The sequence below is a fragment of the Dicentrarchus labrax genome, unplaced genomic scaffold (genome assembly GCF_905237075.1).
Source record: "Dicentrarchus labrax unplaced genomic scaffold, dlabrax2021, whole genome shotgun sequence".
NCBI classification, from domain to species: domain Eukaryota; kingdom Metazoa; phylum Chordata; class Actinopteri; family Moronidae; genus Dicentrarchus; species Dicentrarchus labrax.
This window is the reverse complement of record NW_026136710.1, coordinates 5,477,732-5,494,491: the sequence shown is the minus strand read 5'-3', so window position 1 is coordinate 5,494,491 and position 16,760 is coordinate 5,477,732. Positions and strand designations below refer to the sequence as shown.

Sequence of the window (16,760 nt, the reverse complement as noted above, 5' to 3'; positions counted from 1 at the left end):
TCTACAGGAGAGCGTGTGTGTTTATTGAGACACAAGTAGAGACAGTGTGTGTTCCCACAGATATAACAGACTCTCTGTCCGCTTGACCTACCTTGTGGGAACTTCGCTTCAAGGCATGGCATAAAATAGATATACAAACACACACACACACACACACACACACACACACACACACACACACACACACACACACACACACACACACACACAAACAAAAAGAGGATTGTTAGCCGTTTCCAGCTAAACAAGAGGTTGCCATAGATGCACTTCCTGGACCACCGGCCATGTCATCAGTCTTAAGGGGAAGTTAGTATCACGGTAAACAAACACAATTTCCACTAAAATACTGGTGTTGTAAACTGCTGACTGTCTTATGCTATTAGTAGAGCCAGAACACAAGTGGAGAGGAGGGCACTGTGTCATTTTACTAATGCTTTATGACTGAGGATCTCCACAACAGGGAAATCTGTGTGTGAGGGCTGGGGGTCCCCCAAAGAACTGTAACAGGCTTTGTGGATAGCCTGCTGCGAATCCAAACCCCAAATTGAGGGATTTGTTTGCCAGAGGAGGAGAGGGAACATTTAGAGGTTTGCTCCAGCTGCAGAGAAAACCACAATACCTCAGCTTAACAAACAGCAGCTTTTTAACATCACAGGGAGACATCACATCACAGACAAAAACTCCTGGAGCTTGACAAAATATGTCTAAATCAAATATTGGTGGATTATTTTTTATTGTTACTGACAGGAAACGTAACTGCAAAAGTACATTTCTTCACTAGCTGCAGAATACTATATACTACACAACTATGCCTACAAACATGTATAATATATATATTTTCTTCTCATCTTCTCTATCATGCATCTGTTCTGTCTAACCCAGACCTACTTACACCCCAAGGCTTTAACTGAGGATAAAAAATAAACACAAACTAGGCTGAGGTTGTGACATGTCATCCCTTCCGGTGTTAAATACTCAGAGGCCCTCTAAATAATGAAGGGAATATGTTTCTGCAAAGACAAAAACATGATCATGAGGCACATGATCTGTTGTTTTCTGTGGCTTGGTTTTATGACCAGAGCTGTTTATTACCAAAAAACAAACTGAGCACTTTGGAAATGAGATGTAATTTTTGCTTTACTTTCAAAATAATGTAGCACAGTGCTTCCCAGCCTTCTTTTAAATGTACTCCCACAGTCCTGTCAGATGAACTCACGTACTCCTTCCTCAAGACCACCAATTATGTTCTGAATGTGTCCATTAATTTGTGCTGGATGTTAGTTAACACTGCATAGTATAAAAGTGGATATTACTAGAATATTTTTGGCATTATTATGTTTGTTTAACTTTACATTCGTACTACATGTGGCACAAGCCGGATGCTTAATTCTTTTTATCGACAGTTACTTTTTGCTATTCCAACCATTTATACATTGCTTTTAGCTTTAGACCTTGCTTGCTTATTAACAGCTAGTTTTCACACACTCAACACTTGCTGTTCCGGTGTTACAGGTGACTCAACATGTTGATATATATATAATTTTAATTAAATTCGATATTTTTTATGTTAGTTGAATTATTCTACAATCTTTTCACGTACCCCCTATGAAACTGCAGAAGTACCCCTGGTTGGGAGTCACTGATGTAGCAAATGTAATGATAATGCCTATAAACTTTATATGCTACTGAGCTAAAGAAACTTTAAAAAGGATGTGGAGAAGTCATGCAGCATTGCAGCTTGAGTGTCTAAACCACAGACATCCGCACATTCATGCACCTTTTCTGGACTCCAATTGCAAAATCACAGTTCATAGAATATCAAGATACAATAAAAAAACACAATTACACCAATAATAATGTTAGATTAACACACAGAAGAATTTTTAAAAAAAAATGTGGGAAAGAAATCCAAACACGTTCCACAGTGACTAAAAGAAGTTGAGTCTTAAATAATAACTAATATAAGTTTTTTATTTCTGAACAATGGAAATGAGAGAACTGATGTTGGTCAGAAAACCCACACAGAAAGGAACAGTAAATGAGAAAACTAATATTGTTTGTGGTGATCTATACCTCAGCAAGCAGGGTGAGATGCTGAAAAGCATACATATTCATTACGGTACAAGGTAATGTTAGCCACAGCACCCTATTGTATGGTCTGAGTGAGGAACATACAGCGGGTGACTCATGAGTTTTAAAGCTATGTTAAGTGACTGTTTCTACATCACCACATAGATTCATTTCATTTTTTTCCCAGTCCCTTAATGACGATTCTCATACAATTTCCATTGCTGCATACCATTTTCTAATGCATAACAAAGGCTTTTAGATTTATTTCCTACTTTCATTCCAGCCATTAGCTTTCATCTATTTCACTATACCTTAAAATCCAACTTGCAGGGTGTTCCTTGAGACAATGTATATAATAATTCACAGCAAGGTAAAAAATGAATCTTCTAAGAAAATGGACTATGGAAAAACTATGTGGTCAATGTGATCCTTTCTTGCTTGATAGCATAGCAAATAACCTCCTTAAAGCACTAACACTGATTAAACTGAATATAAATTTCAGTGTCATAAACAGAAATTAAAAAGCCAATAGAAAATGGTCAGCAGAAATGTAAATATACACATTTTGCCATTATCAAAAGCCAAACAACAACTAGCATCCCTTAGGGTTGAGGGGAATCTTTTTAAAGAATCCACATATTACATTTTCACTTTACACAAACAATGATAGGCACTATATGAGAGCAGAAGAATACAACACTGAATTCTGTGCAACCAGTCCTTCATGCTTCAATAAAGGAAATAACTGTAATCAGACACAACACCGCTCTTGTTTCAAGACTACTTTCTTGAGCTGCTGTTCCGGGTCTTTCCAGTTGAGTTCAGTGTTAGCCTAAGCCTATTGTAGCTCCTTGGCTGTACGTCCAGAGTGCAGAAAGGCTCTTTATTCCAGCCTATATTTGCATAATAATCGGGTCTGAACTGTGTCAACTCTGAGCCTGAGCTCTGCTCCAACAGCTGATGAAGCAGTAGGAGCACGCGCTGCTGACCCATGATGCCTTGCGGGCGTGGGAGCTGTGTGGGTTAAAGGCTGAGTTTTTGAGGGCTCTTTCAATTGGTTATGACAACAGGAAATGACATCGGCTACAGGCCCAGGGGGCTCTGGTCTACAAGTCCTGAGAATGGGATGATCGCCGCATGTGTTGATTTATTGAAGAGGATGTATAGTCACAGAAAGACCAAACTATGTATTTGGATTCTTTACTATGAAAAAGAAAAGCCAAATAATATATATAATCCACAACACACATAAAAACACACACAATCTCCACTATGGACACAGCCCTCTCTGTTGCTAAGGCCCATTCAGCACAGCAGAGTGTTTGGTGGCTGCTCAACAGTGATAATGAGGACTCGGTGCTGCTATCAGCTTTGTTTAGCAGCCGATCACTGTGCTGTTGAGACAATGCCAGCTTTTACACACAGTCCCTGGCATCAAACACATGGTCACTCAATCTTTGCTGTCTTTCGGGCTCAGTGTAATGAGGAGTCAGGGGCATAGAAGGGGGCAAAAATGTAAAAGAAAAAGGCGAGAGAAAGGGGAGGGTGCTAGGTGGGAGGGTGAGGAAGGCCAGGCAATTGTGTTAAGCATGGAGGGTATAGGACAAGCTTGCGTGATTGGTGGTTGCTGTACACGACTGAGATGACACATACCTTTTCCACGTCAGCCTTAGTCACGTTAATGTCAGCATCCATCTTCTCAAAGTACTGCTGGGCTCTGTCTGCCTCTTTACAGTCCCTCTCAAACCTTCTTTTACACTGAAAAAACAGAATATAAAATACAATAGGATCAGAGGCATTGTTTCAGTTACTTTCGGCCATGAGCTGTAGCAGGAAACACTTTGTAACTTGACCTTTAAATAAGCATAGTAATGAATGTCATAACATGTACATATACGTCATATAGATTTCAGGCGCAGCATTGTGTGCGACAGAGGTCAGTTTGTCATTGACACAGCAATGGGGTATGTCAAAGTCTGCAGCCTGCAGATTAAATAAATGTTCATAGTGGTCATTTGTGTACAGAAAAACAACCATTCATCCAACCCTCTCTCGACCCCTCTAACGGAACAATCAGTGTTTGTTGGGCCAGCGTGCACTCTGAACTATGCCTATCTGCCTCGCACACAATGGGATCATTGAACGCACAGAGAAGTTTGAGGAGGACAAGGCAGTTATGCATCTCTCTCACACGCTTTCTCTCCCCCGTCAAAGGGGCCAGGCAGAGATAAGAAGTGGTATTCTGCACAATCTCTCTTTTAGCTCCTTCACTAAAACACTAGACACTCCTGGATCTGCTCTTATCTAGGGTTTTAACAAAGCTTGGAATTATACAGTAGTTCTAAATCATTCATCATTCAATCATTAAATCAAGTTACTATTGACAACTACAAAGATGCACAATTGATGTTCAAGTGAAACTTATTTTTGTAACTTTTCTTTCTTTCTTAACAGATTGTTCAGAGTTTTTACATTCTTAACATTATCAGCCTGCTACTCAAGGAGAGGATAACATAAATCATGCAATAACACATTCCTTAAAACAGTCAGTAAGTTGTATTGCACATTCATCCCATAGCCGACTTATAACCACTGTCATGTCCCCATTTCGAGCAAAAGAAATGGCACATTGTTTGAGGTTTTGGGTGAAGACAGGACATGAGGTACCTCAGGGCACTGTGTGAAGCCCTCTCCTGATGTTTTCTTTTCCATTCAGACACCACCTCCTGTATGTGCTCTCTCAGTTTTTGATGATGATGTATTCTATAGTCACACGGCTAATCCTCAAGAGTCTGTTGCAACATGTGCTTTAGTATCATGCGCCATAGATGTTAATGGCTGATTCTAAGGCCTTAGACCACAAACCACGACATATAGACAAACACAGCGTTTAATGTCATGACTAAGGTTGAGTTCTGATAGGCGGTTTGATTTTAAAAAAATACCTGCATTCATTAGCAACAGAGCTAAGAAATCTGGATATCTTTTTTTTCACCTCTCATCCCTCTTTTTATTAGTCCTGACCAATTTAGAAAACATTCCGGTAACATAAGCAAGCTTCTTATCTTTACCTGGCACTGATTGTTGCTTTCACCATTTAAAATGACATATGTCGCCTGTAGCAGATTATATCAGCTGTAGCCAATTAACGTTAATTTCTTAATGACTACCTTTGAAAAGAAACATCATTCTGTAACATCGCTCTAACTTAATCTTTTGTGGTGAATAAACAGATTTTCTCCAGCTTTTTGAAATAATTACACAGGAAATGAAGTTGCAGGTGAGCTTTAATGATAGAGTGAAATGCAGAAGTAACTCATCGGGTAGTTGGTTATGACACGAGGTTATTATGTTCTAGTTTTGTCTCTCTTGAGAGTCACTATAGCACCTGTCACCAATGGAAACTGCTACTAGTGAACAATTATAGTAGTGCACAATAATGGGGTCACTTACCGATTCCAGCTGTTTCCACGAGCTCTCAATGTGCTGCTGTGCCTTACGCCCATCGTGGAAGTGCTGTCAGAAGAGTTTGGGAAGAGAAAAAAACATTAGAAATATTACTATACTATTCACAAGCTTAGGGGATTTAAAAGTAGGTGAACCTGACCTTGACATAGTAGGGATAATAAATTAGAAGCAGTTGGAATGGGGGTATCAACCATACCATTAACACTGAATATTCCTCACAATGTGACAGTATTATAGGTTAACTGCGAAAGTAGGGCAAATTCCAGTAGACACTATACTGTAGCTACATTAAAAATGATAAGCACAGGCTTAACTCTGATATTTATACAAGCTCAAGCTAATGGCTATAAGTCTATTTGATTAAAGATCAGCTAGATCATAGCCCACCACCAGTTCCACACAGGTGCACTAACACTGTGTGTTTTATAGCTCTGGAGGAACAGTGTTACAATTTAAACATTCACTCAGCACCAATGATAACAATTAACTGAATGAAGGGTTTATACTAAGTAGAGATTCCAGTGAAATAAAAAAGGTCAAACATACTGTAGATCAAGTAACAATGACAATCAAGGGACCAGTAACAGTGCAGTGAAGCCGAACAGACGCCATTTTAATGAATCTAAAAAGTCACATGTCATGTACAGAGAATGTGCCAATGGCAAGGTTTGTGTTAAAAAAAAAACTCCTCTGTGCTTTCTTCTTGGGCTTCATGCATACATAAGAGATGAAATCTGGACAATTCTTTAATATATAAATATCTATACAGAAGATCTTTGTAAGATAAAAAAGAAAAATGTATTCAGTTCAAAAGGCAATGAACCACTTTTCAGTAAGAAGACCCATTACAAGAAACAACTCAATACTACTTCTCTACACCAAATCTCAACTTCGTCTGTCATAATAATTTCACACATCACACTATATTACTGTAGACTAAGGGCACGGCTCTATTAAGATACTGCCATAGAAATCTTCTATAAAGTTATTGTTGTTTTCAGTAATAATTATCCAATGTTAGCATGTAAGCTCAGTAAAATATGATAGTAATAAGCATGACAAATGTTATACCTCTTAAACATCAGCATGTTAACATTGTCATTGTGAGCATTCAACTCTTTTGTGAAATAAAGAACGCACATGTTCTGACCATAGAAACCGTTATACTGATAGTATTAACAGTTAAATTTGTTATTCGCCTGTCCCTGAACAAACAGGATACAAAAATGACAGTTACTGTAACTGTTAGATGAGAAAGTAGAATAAAAAAACAGCAAAAAGCTAACTGATAAAGTAAGAACAATGGCTGGACATGAAGTGAAAAGCTAACAGTGAGCATACCAAGAGATAAAATAAGCGTACGAGGAGCCAGATATTGTAATCTTGGGGGAGACAATGCGGTTTGGCACTGCCAAGTATGGCATATTAGACAGGCTAGGTGGCAGCTGCTGGTCTGAACTCACACAGCACATAGGCTGTGTGTTTTTCTAAAGGCCTCACTTGGCCTATCTTGCTCCAGGGGACCAGAGCACTTGGCCCGGAGGCAGAGCACATCTCTCTACGGCTCTCTGTATGGATCACAGCCAGATGCTCTGGAAACACAGAGCACCAATTTCAAACCTTTGTTGTTTTGAAACTAGATTTTGATAACTTAAAGCATACAAATATTATCTCCATTGCCTGCAGTCACTTCAATCTGCTAAAGAATCAAAAAAGACTCAAATTAAAATGAAAATGACACAGAGACTTGACTATCAATGAGGTATCCGTTGGTTACGCAGACTGCGGAAGCTAGGGTCTGTAGCTGAGCTGAATATCGATGCTGCCATTCAATAACGGACACAGGCCATTATGCAGAACAGAAAGCTGTTGCTTGTACTTCTCTTGCATTTTAGGGCTTTGGAAAGCACAAGGAAGTCCTCAGTATTCTATGGAATGACTCAAACACACAAGCAAGTGATGTGAAATTAATACTGATGCAACAGGCCTAAAAGGTTCATCTCACCTGGATAACGCTCAATATGAGAACATGAGAGTAGTTAGTGAGAATGTGCCCTGGTTTACCTCAGGTAGTCGCACTTCTCATTTCCCAAAGTTTCGAGGGAAGCTGAGTAAAATAAGGAAGTGCTCCAGTGTTTCAGAGGAAGTATTTGAGCTTTAACAGAAAATGGGACATTGTGGAAGTCCTAAACGAACAAACGAACACTCAAGCATGTTGTGTTTTTTTAAATGCTCCTAAGACCCTAACCTTCAAATTCCTGATAAGAACAACCTTCTTCAGTGATGAACTTGGAAAATATGTCTTAGTAAATGATAATAGGATTCAGTGAAGATACCAAAAAGCCTCTTCACAACACACAGCACCAGACTGTGTGACATCATTGTTGCTGTGGAGAATGCCTTCAGCCAAATATTTGTCTCCATAACAACATATCTGAAAAATATCCAGCATCTCATTCTCTCTGCATCAACAAATCTTCCATCACCACAAAGATAAACAAACTTTGCTGACACTCTTCCCCAAACAGCTCCACCAGCTTCACAAGACCCCGCTGGAGGATGAAGGTCTACCGAACACATGATGTTTGCGTTACCAAACCAAGACACATGAGCTCATTCACTTTCAAACACAATAAAAAAAAGTGTATCAAAGTTTGTGACTAACAACCATCTGTGATGCAGGTATAAATGCGGCTGCCATTAGAGCAGATCTTCTGCAGTGTTGCGCATTGTTGTGTTTAAATTCATAGACTGAGATACACATGGCCCACAGGAAAGAGTAGACACACCCCATCTTTTAGCTTTATCCCGTCCCTCTCAGTAACAGCATGTGTCTGCTGGCACTGTCAGGGACATCTGGGGTACTTCAACGGGTCGGTGACCTGAAGCTGCCACTCTCAGTTACCAGGCATTTGAAAGACACAGTAAGAGAGGGAAAAGCTGGACGTTAACACACTGACAAATTCTTGACCCGAACTCTGAGCTTTATAACTACATCGATATATTAACTGCAATAAAAGTGGGATTGGAAAATATGATCATTATCCATCCAGGCACATTAGATCAGAGACAGCAGATTTAATACTTAATAATGTGAAACAGGACTTTCTCTCTGTGCTATGACTAAATTCCTCATTCTAGCCCCCTGCTCTCTGCACCTCCTGGTACAACACAGACCACCAGACTCTCTATGGGTACCATAACATTTGAAACAGAACCAAGGCATGCAAGAACGAAAGGGCCCAAATGTAATAATAGATGAGGTTATAGACAACTCTGATTCTGTAGACTTGTTTTGACAGATTTCAATCAATCAGTCAATCTATACACTACCAACAGATATCATCTTTCTCTGCATACACATCAACTACACCGTCCTCTGTCTACCTTATCTGCCTCCCTGCTTTCCAGTGTGAGTGTCAGCCATGCTCTGATGAGGCTGAGTGTGACACGCACCCTGTGTGACTCACTAGCTGTCCCCACCATATATACATTCAGAAACTGTGTAATTAGTTTTTGAGCGAAACAAAGATATGAGGTGGAGAAAAAAGGGAAAAGTCTTTCGGACCTGTCTGACAAATAAAGGAACAAAAACTTGGCTCCAGCGCAGCGTTACGCTTTTAAGATTACTCGTGTGAAGAGGTACACATGTACAGCTGTGCTCACACACAAGCTGATCTGTTAGTCATTCATTGACGTGACTTGATATGTAGGAATGTGCACCTGCAGCCCTGTACAGTTGTCAACACACATACTCATTAGGTACTAGAAATAGCCACAAGTCATACAAAATGTAGGGACTAGAGAGACGATTAAACCTCATGAAAGCTCGACTGAGATTTTTCTCCTCATGTTTAAACCATTAGGCGGCGGTTCAAACAGAGTGATATTGCATTCTGGAGTGAGACGTGCACACAGCGACGATGGGAAGATCCAACAATCAATTCTCCCTCCCTGCTTCCTATTTGTCTTTCCACTCAACACAAGAAGGCATGTGAGGCCATAGAGACACATTGTTTTTACACTGTGGCTGCATCTTCTGTGCCTCCAATGAGAGCAGTACTGACTTTTTGCTAAATGTAGTGCTTATTTTCCTTTCCCTGCCAGCTAAATAAGATGTATTCATCTTTTCTAGCTGGTTGAACTTGTCACATCGCAGTAGGATAAGACAGATAAAAAACTTCCCCCAACAGCAAAACATATAATTACGTGGTGGGCTGTGGGTGCAAGTGGATACAAAAGAGCACACTCTGAACTAACGCTCAAGTGGACTCCTTCAGTAACATATCGATATACCGCATTCAGTACATATAGTATAGTGACATGTAAGTGTTAGATTGAATGAGCAGTCTCTGGAGGTCTGAATGTTTAAGGGTCTTTATCAGACCTCATTAGAGAGGATGCCTAAGCCCTGTGATCACAGACGTGGTGAGGACAGCAGTATGCTGACCGAACACCTTATTATGATTCCTCAGCACAATCACAGTCCGGTGAGACTTAGGCTCTTCATCCCATATTAACCCTGCCTGCTCTTCATCGTTGCCTATTATACTATTAGGCCATAAACAAGCAATGTTATCTTGTTTAGGTCATGATATATTTTGATAGTTCTTCCAGTGCGTTTTATAATCTAAATGTAATGAATGAAATAGGTTTGCATAACACATTAAATCGAGCAGTGTGACCTATAAAACCAGATTCCACTTTTGTAAAAACAAGTATATCTGCTCTCAAATGAAATCCTTTCAGACAGCATTCTTGGCTTCACCTCCTATGCCACCCCAAGCTGAGCTTAGCAAGAGGTTCTCTCAGGGAAACAGCAAAGGGAGGTGGGGTGAGTTACAAAACAACCCCACGTGAGAAACTAATGAGTTATTCCCCCCCCCTCCTTTCTGGTTTGTAGTTTGGATTTTTACCTGTTCAATAAGCTCCCTATAAACCCAGGAGGGGCAGGCCCTGACCCTCCTCTAATCCTACTGTCTGGGTCTGCCTGTACAGCTTTGTCTGACATGGGCACAAATCAAAAAGCTACAGAAAGAGCACTGAGTGGTGCTTAAAAATTAATGTGAATGAAACCAGAGAAAAGAATGACGGGAAGGTGGGGAAGTCATGAGTTAAGACTGCTTTACAAACACCTTTTAGAATCTTTTCTACATACTGAATATGAAACCCTGAATGTTTTTCTGTAGGCCAATTGGGTTGCTGTGATTCTAGCCTTTTCAACACCTGAACATCTAAAAGAGTGTCATTCTCCATCATCCATGAGAGTGTGGAGGGCGTGAGTGCGTGAAAAAATAGATACATAAATAAAGGCTACATTTACCCTGCAAGGACACTGCTCTGAACTATTGGGTCAGTTGTCTTTTAGATGAAATGATCTTCTGTTCTGAAAAGACACTGTAAATGATGGGGTCATGCTATGAAAGGAAACCCCCTGCACTGGCTAACTGAAGAAACACTGTTGTTTAGTCAAGAGAGGCAGACACATGACCAACTATTCACATTATCAGCTGCAAAAAAAATGAGGCTGAAGAAAACTGAGAAGCCGAGGGGTGCAAAGGTTGTGAAGGAGACACTGTGGGGAGATAATGAGAATGACAGAGGGGAGAGAAACAGAAATAAGTACAAATAGAGGAAAAGAAGAGGAAAAGTGCAGCGAAATGAAGAGGAAGGAGGGTGTCAGAGTGACATCCTGCAGACTCAGTGCAGCAGGGGGCTGTCCATGGACCCTGTATCTGGTCACTAGAGAGACAGATGCTATGTCAAGCCCAATCAAGCCAGGCTAAACCAAAGCCAAAAGAACAAAACAGGCATGGAGGGGGTGAATGAGTCCTCTAGCACTGGAAATCCCCTTTCTCTCTGTGTTTGCTGCAACTAAGACCAAGTTGAAAATCAAAACCGATCACTAATAATGTGAGGGATTCCTATATTTAGATGGAGTAGCAAGCCCAGCAACATGGATTGTCCCCAGTTGTGCGCATGAAAATATACTCTAAAAAAGGTCACTGTGCCTTTGAGCAGCCCTCTGGTTTTGGTTTTCCACCCCAGTTCCCTCAGCTGGACTTCCGTGACACAAGTGTCCATGACAGATTTTTTTTCAGAAAGGACTCAGTTCTCTGTTCCTCCACCAACTCTATGGATTTAATGGGCACCACACTGTTATCTATGAATCATGCGCTGCAGGTCCACTGCTCTTCCAAATCACTTTATAATGGTGAGGATGAAAGTGACATCAACATTTAAGAATAGTGTGTGGTGCACCAATCTTTTGTGAATTGGTTTAAAAGAGAGAAATAGGCCTGTAATGATAGAGAGACGAGGACTTTGTTCCATAAAAAGGACTCAGTAAGTCACGTTCTGCACTTCTGGCGAGCCTTTGGGTGTATCTATATTTATTCAGCGATGACCTCAGTTCATGCAAAATAGAATATGCAGAGAAAACAGGCTACTTAATTTCTTGTGGGCCTGTGTTTCTGTTTTTCTCTACAGAATCCATGTCCTACTGTCTAAAGTAAATGTTTGATTTACAGCAAAGGCATACGGAAAATAATAACATGATGTGGACAAAATTCAGAAACAGAACTAGAAATAAAACGGGAAAAAATCGGATATGGAAAGAGCGGAATGGTGAATATAAAAAGATGACTCACCGATTTTCTCTCCGACTTGATCTCCTGCAGGTAGCGCGAAAGCTCGGTGATGATTTGAGACGTCAGGTTCTCCGCTATGACCTCGTGTTGTCCCGCGTAGTCATTTAACTCGTTAAGTGTCGTCAGGAAGGCTCGACAGAAGGTGTACCTGTTGGGACACAGGAAGAGATGTCAGTGGAAAGTTGGTATAGTTGCCAAAACAGTCCTTTTGTTCAGAAATAGCACAGGTTTCCACAGCGTTACATGCCGAAGGAATAGTTTGACATTTGGGGAAATACGCTGGTGGAGAGTATGATGAGAAGATCAATGCCAACTCTCATATCTTTTTGCTGAATACAAGGATATAGCAGGCATCCAGTTATGTTATGGCCCTGTCCAACAATAACAAATTCAGCGTGTTAAAAGGTCAATTTGATGTTTTATGTTAGCTTATCTGCCAGACTATTTCTTGAGTCATCTAACTATATTTTTAACTGTATTTTTCAAAATAGAAAAAAGTTGAAATATTGCTTTAATCTATTTGGTATACAAAATCCTTTAACTTACTTGCTCTCTTCCTCTTCCCGTGAGTTCTTCTTGGGTTGATACTTCTTTGATAAATTCCTGTGAGGACAAAGAGTTCAGCTTTGTCAGACATTTCTTACAGTATCTTTCCTAAGAGCACGGTCTGCAGATGGGTAGTGCGCCATCCCCATTATACTTCCCTGACACTGCCCTTATGGACCTGGCAAAGGATCATCCAGTACACCATTCAATCCGGCAGAGTGCTTTCTGCTCCTGCTACTACATCCCCTTTCCTCTCTTCAGGTCATAAATCATCGCCCCCAGGAGTATGCATGCAGAACCAGTCACCAGAAACAAGCATGCTTTTTCTTATGCAGCCGTTGCCCTCGTTTTGACTCTGGCTGCAAGTTAGTGGCACGAGATGAGTGCAGTGTGAGCAGGAGAAGCAGAAATGAGATATACAGAGTTGTAAGGTAAGATGTCACTCGTTCCAAGTGAATGAGTGTTATTATGTTTACGACAGTCTTTCAATGTCCTCCTCTCAACCTAGCAAGGGTTGTTTTGTTTGACAGGCAACAATACATCATTTCACACTTGTTTTTTATCATGACAGTGTGACACACTCACCACCCAACTGTGCTGATGCTCTGTTTGATGGCTACTCTGTCAACACAACATAATAACGCGCACTATCTTCTGATGGATTTGGGTGCACATTGTGTACTTATGCCTTTGGGATCCTTTGACTAATTGAAGGGCACTGTTGTCAGGTTCAAAACAAGTGGTGCTAGTACACAAAAAACAGGCCTACACAAACGAGACAAGCCATTTATATGTTCACTGAGAACGTGACAACCAAAACGTCATACTGTAATTTTCCAATCCTATTGTGTTTATGTCTTACAGGTCTGTCCAATGCTTTAAATGTATGTTGAGACAAATTATATAATAATATAATCATGATAATCTTGAACAATTATTAGTACATCATTTAAAACACAATACCCCTGTCCACTTTTCATATCAGAATAAAAATGTCAATATCAACTGCTTAGAAAGAGCTGATAACAGTTGTTGCCCTTGTTACGAGATTGTAGCACTTTATGCCTGGAATGGAATCTAAATACCTCAACGTGCACACGTTGTAAAAGGACATGCTACATTCCTACTGAAATGAATAATGCATGTGTAAAAAAAATATAAAAAAACATACATGTAATGTGTGTCTGCACTCCATCCAGCTCGTTCTGCCAACATCCCCCACGCCTCCCCTCCCTGGCGGTGTTTGCACTGTTGCTAGGCAGATCTATCCGTCTATCTCCCTCCCTGTCCTTCTCACCTCGTCTCTAATTATAGTGCTGGTTCACACTTAACTCTATTCATTCACTCACAGCCAGATGTCATATGTCAGATTGTATTTGCCCACTTACCTTGATAACATATTTAACAAACTTGGCGAAATTAAGGTAGCAGCTAGCACTTAATTAGGAGGATTAAACAAGCGCTGTTTGGTGTATGTTTGTGTGTCTGGTTGGAAGATGATACCGCATGAGTGCATGAGTGCCACGGCTTGATACTGTAACCACGGTAAAGACAGACAGTTTTTTCACCCTCACCCAGTCTCTTTTGTTAGCAGGACTTTATTCCCACTGTGATATGGATTATACCAGACTGGAATTTGAGGGGGAAAGGGGGAGGAGGAGGCATTAATGCATTGCCCTGCAATGACTGGACTGAAGCATTGTGCATGTTTACACCAATGCAGTGGAAGAGGATTATTCATGGATTACTGCAGTGTGTGGTTGGTATGGTGATAGTAATGGTACAAAGTAGTGTCATAGCCATGGTGGTATTGTATTGGTGAGGAATGTAGGCTATTTGATGTAGTTTATACAAACTTATTTGTAATGTTACAACTGCTGAACCTCACTTATACAGCTGGTGATCAATAATTACTATAACTCTGACTGACCCAGCTCTGTAGGCATTTTTCACAGTAGCATTTGACTTATTATAGTATGGAAAGCACAAGTGTTATTAATTATATTAGGGCTGGAACTAAAACAAAAAATGTTCATTATCAATCTGCTGAATATATTCTTAATTAATCATCTAAGATAATTGTATAAAATCAAAATGTTTTCAAAATTCCTGAGAAGTTGTAAATGCCGATTTATCTTATTATGACATGTCAAGATGTCTGCCATGAAAAAAGCCTGTTACCTCTGGAAGGACATAAAGGAAAGATAAATCTGTCCAACGACACAGATGAGATCAAAGGGGTCAACTCACTTACTTTATTAGATCCAACAGCTCTGCGTTTCTTTTGGTTTCAGTGTGCCCTGTTAGATTAAACCTGATTTCATGAGCTAAGTTGATTACAAAGAATAACTAGTCCTGAGGTATGGTAAGAGGCACGATAACAAAGAAGTACAGTGTGTTAAGAACACAGGAAAACCCTATGACTCAAGCTATCCTGTCTGTACATCCTAATTTCCTCATTTCAGCCTTTTTCTGACAAGTGTGTCAATGTGCACGTACATGCACATGTTTCTGTGTGTGTGTGTGTGTGTGTGTGTGTGTGTGTGTGTGTGTGTTTACTAGATACAGACACAGTTTGACAGCGGGCCCTCTGTATAAGCACAGTGACTGAAAACATCCGCACCATCTGTGGAGCCTGAAGTTCAATAAAAGCCAACCTGCCATGGAGGGATGAGTCCAACCCTGTTCTTTTGTCAAACACACTAGAGACAGATGCTGACTAATTGAATTATGGGATATCTCTATGTGTTCGAATGTTCGAGCCCTATTTTTTTTTGGGACACAATATTTGTTTAAAAAAACTAAATTTGTTGTATTATTTGGATTTAAAGCAATGTATTTTGGACTAAAAAGAACAACTATCCAGAATCTATACACATGAACAAAAGCTCATTTAAGCACCATAATAAAAGAAGTAGGATTGCACTTGCACACTCTCTGTTTCACTCATTTGCTTTAAATAAATTTGACACCGTTTCTCTTAATTCAGATGTTTCAGCAAAGGAGACATAACAGCCCAAACTAGGAGATATCCAAACAATCCACAAATATAAATCAGTATTTGGCTGTTTGATATGTGTCTGTCTTTAAGTGTGAAACGTTCATGGGTGCAGGGCTTAATGCATGCATTACACACAGACTACTAGTCCTATTATCTCAAGCTGCCTTAACTAAAAATGACAAGTGGTATGGTCTGTGGAGGATCTGTTACCCAGGGTCGCTATGTGAATACTGGATTGGTATTGGCTAGTCACAATGAAATGGGGGGTTGGGGTCAATACTTAGAGCATTAGCCATATTGCCAGACCTCTTTTAAGATGAGGATTGTGGATTTGGGGGGGGGGGGTATCTCCTACTGTGTTGGGATGCAGGGGGCCTTAGGAGATGGATCCTCTCAGTGCAGGACTGCTCATGTGTGCTCATGCTCCCATCAGTGCCTTTGAAAATCAGTGACTGCACCAAAACAGAGTTTGTGCGGGGAGAATTGGAGGGGGGGGGCGGGGCCGACACTTGTGGTTGGAGGAAAAAAAAAAAATCTGGGTCAGACGTGGAGTTGATAATGCTGATACCTAGTAGTCTCTATGGAAACACAAGCTCCACCCCACCCCACAACCTGACTTCCTCTTGCCTGAAGCAGAAGCTAGCAACATCGGACAGCATGCATGCATGAGAGTGAGGGAGAGAGAGAGGCAGACAGAGAGTCTCTTTAAAAAAAAAGAGAGAGAAAGATGGAGGAGGGAATAGACATCCTCTTCATGATTGTTTATTTAGCTCTACACTATAAAGCAATTATGTTTCCCTAAAGAGGAACAATGCTGTTGAAAAAACAAGGATTTTTTTGTTAATTACTATAACTCTAATGTCCTACTTCCCACATGGGAATCGTCGTTTCAGTTTCCCCCTCCAGAGGGAGGTCAGAGGTCACGGTCAGCTACATAACGAGCTGGTAAGGATGCAGTCTCTTGTTTCAAGGACACTTCGGTAGGTCAAATCCTGCTGTAGAGGGGGGTTTCTTTATCTAAGCCA

The 16,760-nt window shown here is 40.5% G+C and overlaps 1 protein-coding gene across 1 annotated transcript in view; it reads right to left on the bottom strand.

The window, feature by feature from the left end:
* Window positions 1-16,760, bottom strand: part of LOC127370030 (formin-binding protein 1) — a 36,682-nt gene that overhangs the window by 18,795 nt on the left and 1,127 nt on the right. Inside the window, 4 exon segments of the mRNA XM_051411720.1 lie at window positions 3,724-3,828; window positions 5,524-5,586; window positions 12,189-12,336; window positions 12,735-12,791. Of these exon segments, the coding sequence (XP_051267680.1) occupies window positions 3,724-3,828; window positions 5,524-5,586; window positions 12,189-12,336; window positions 12,735-12,791 (373 nt within the window).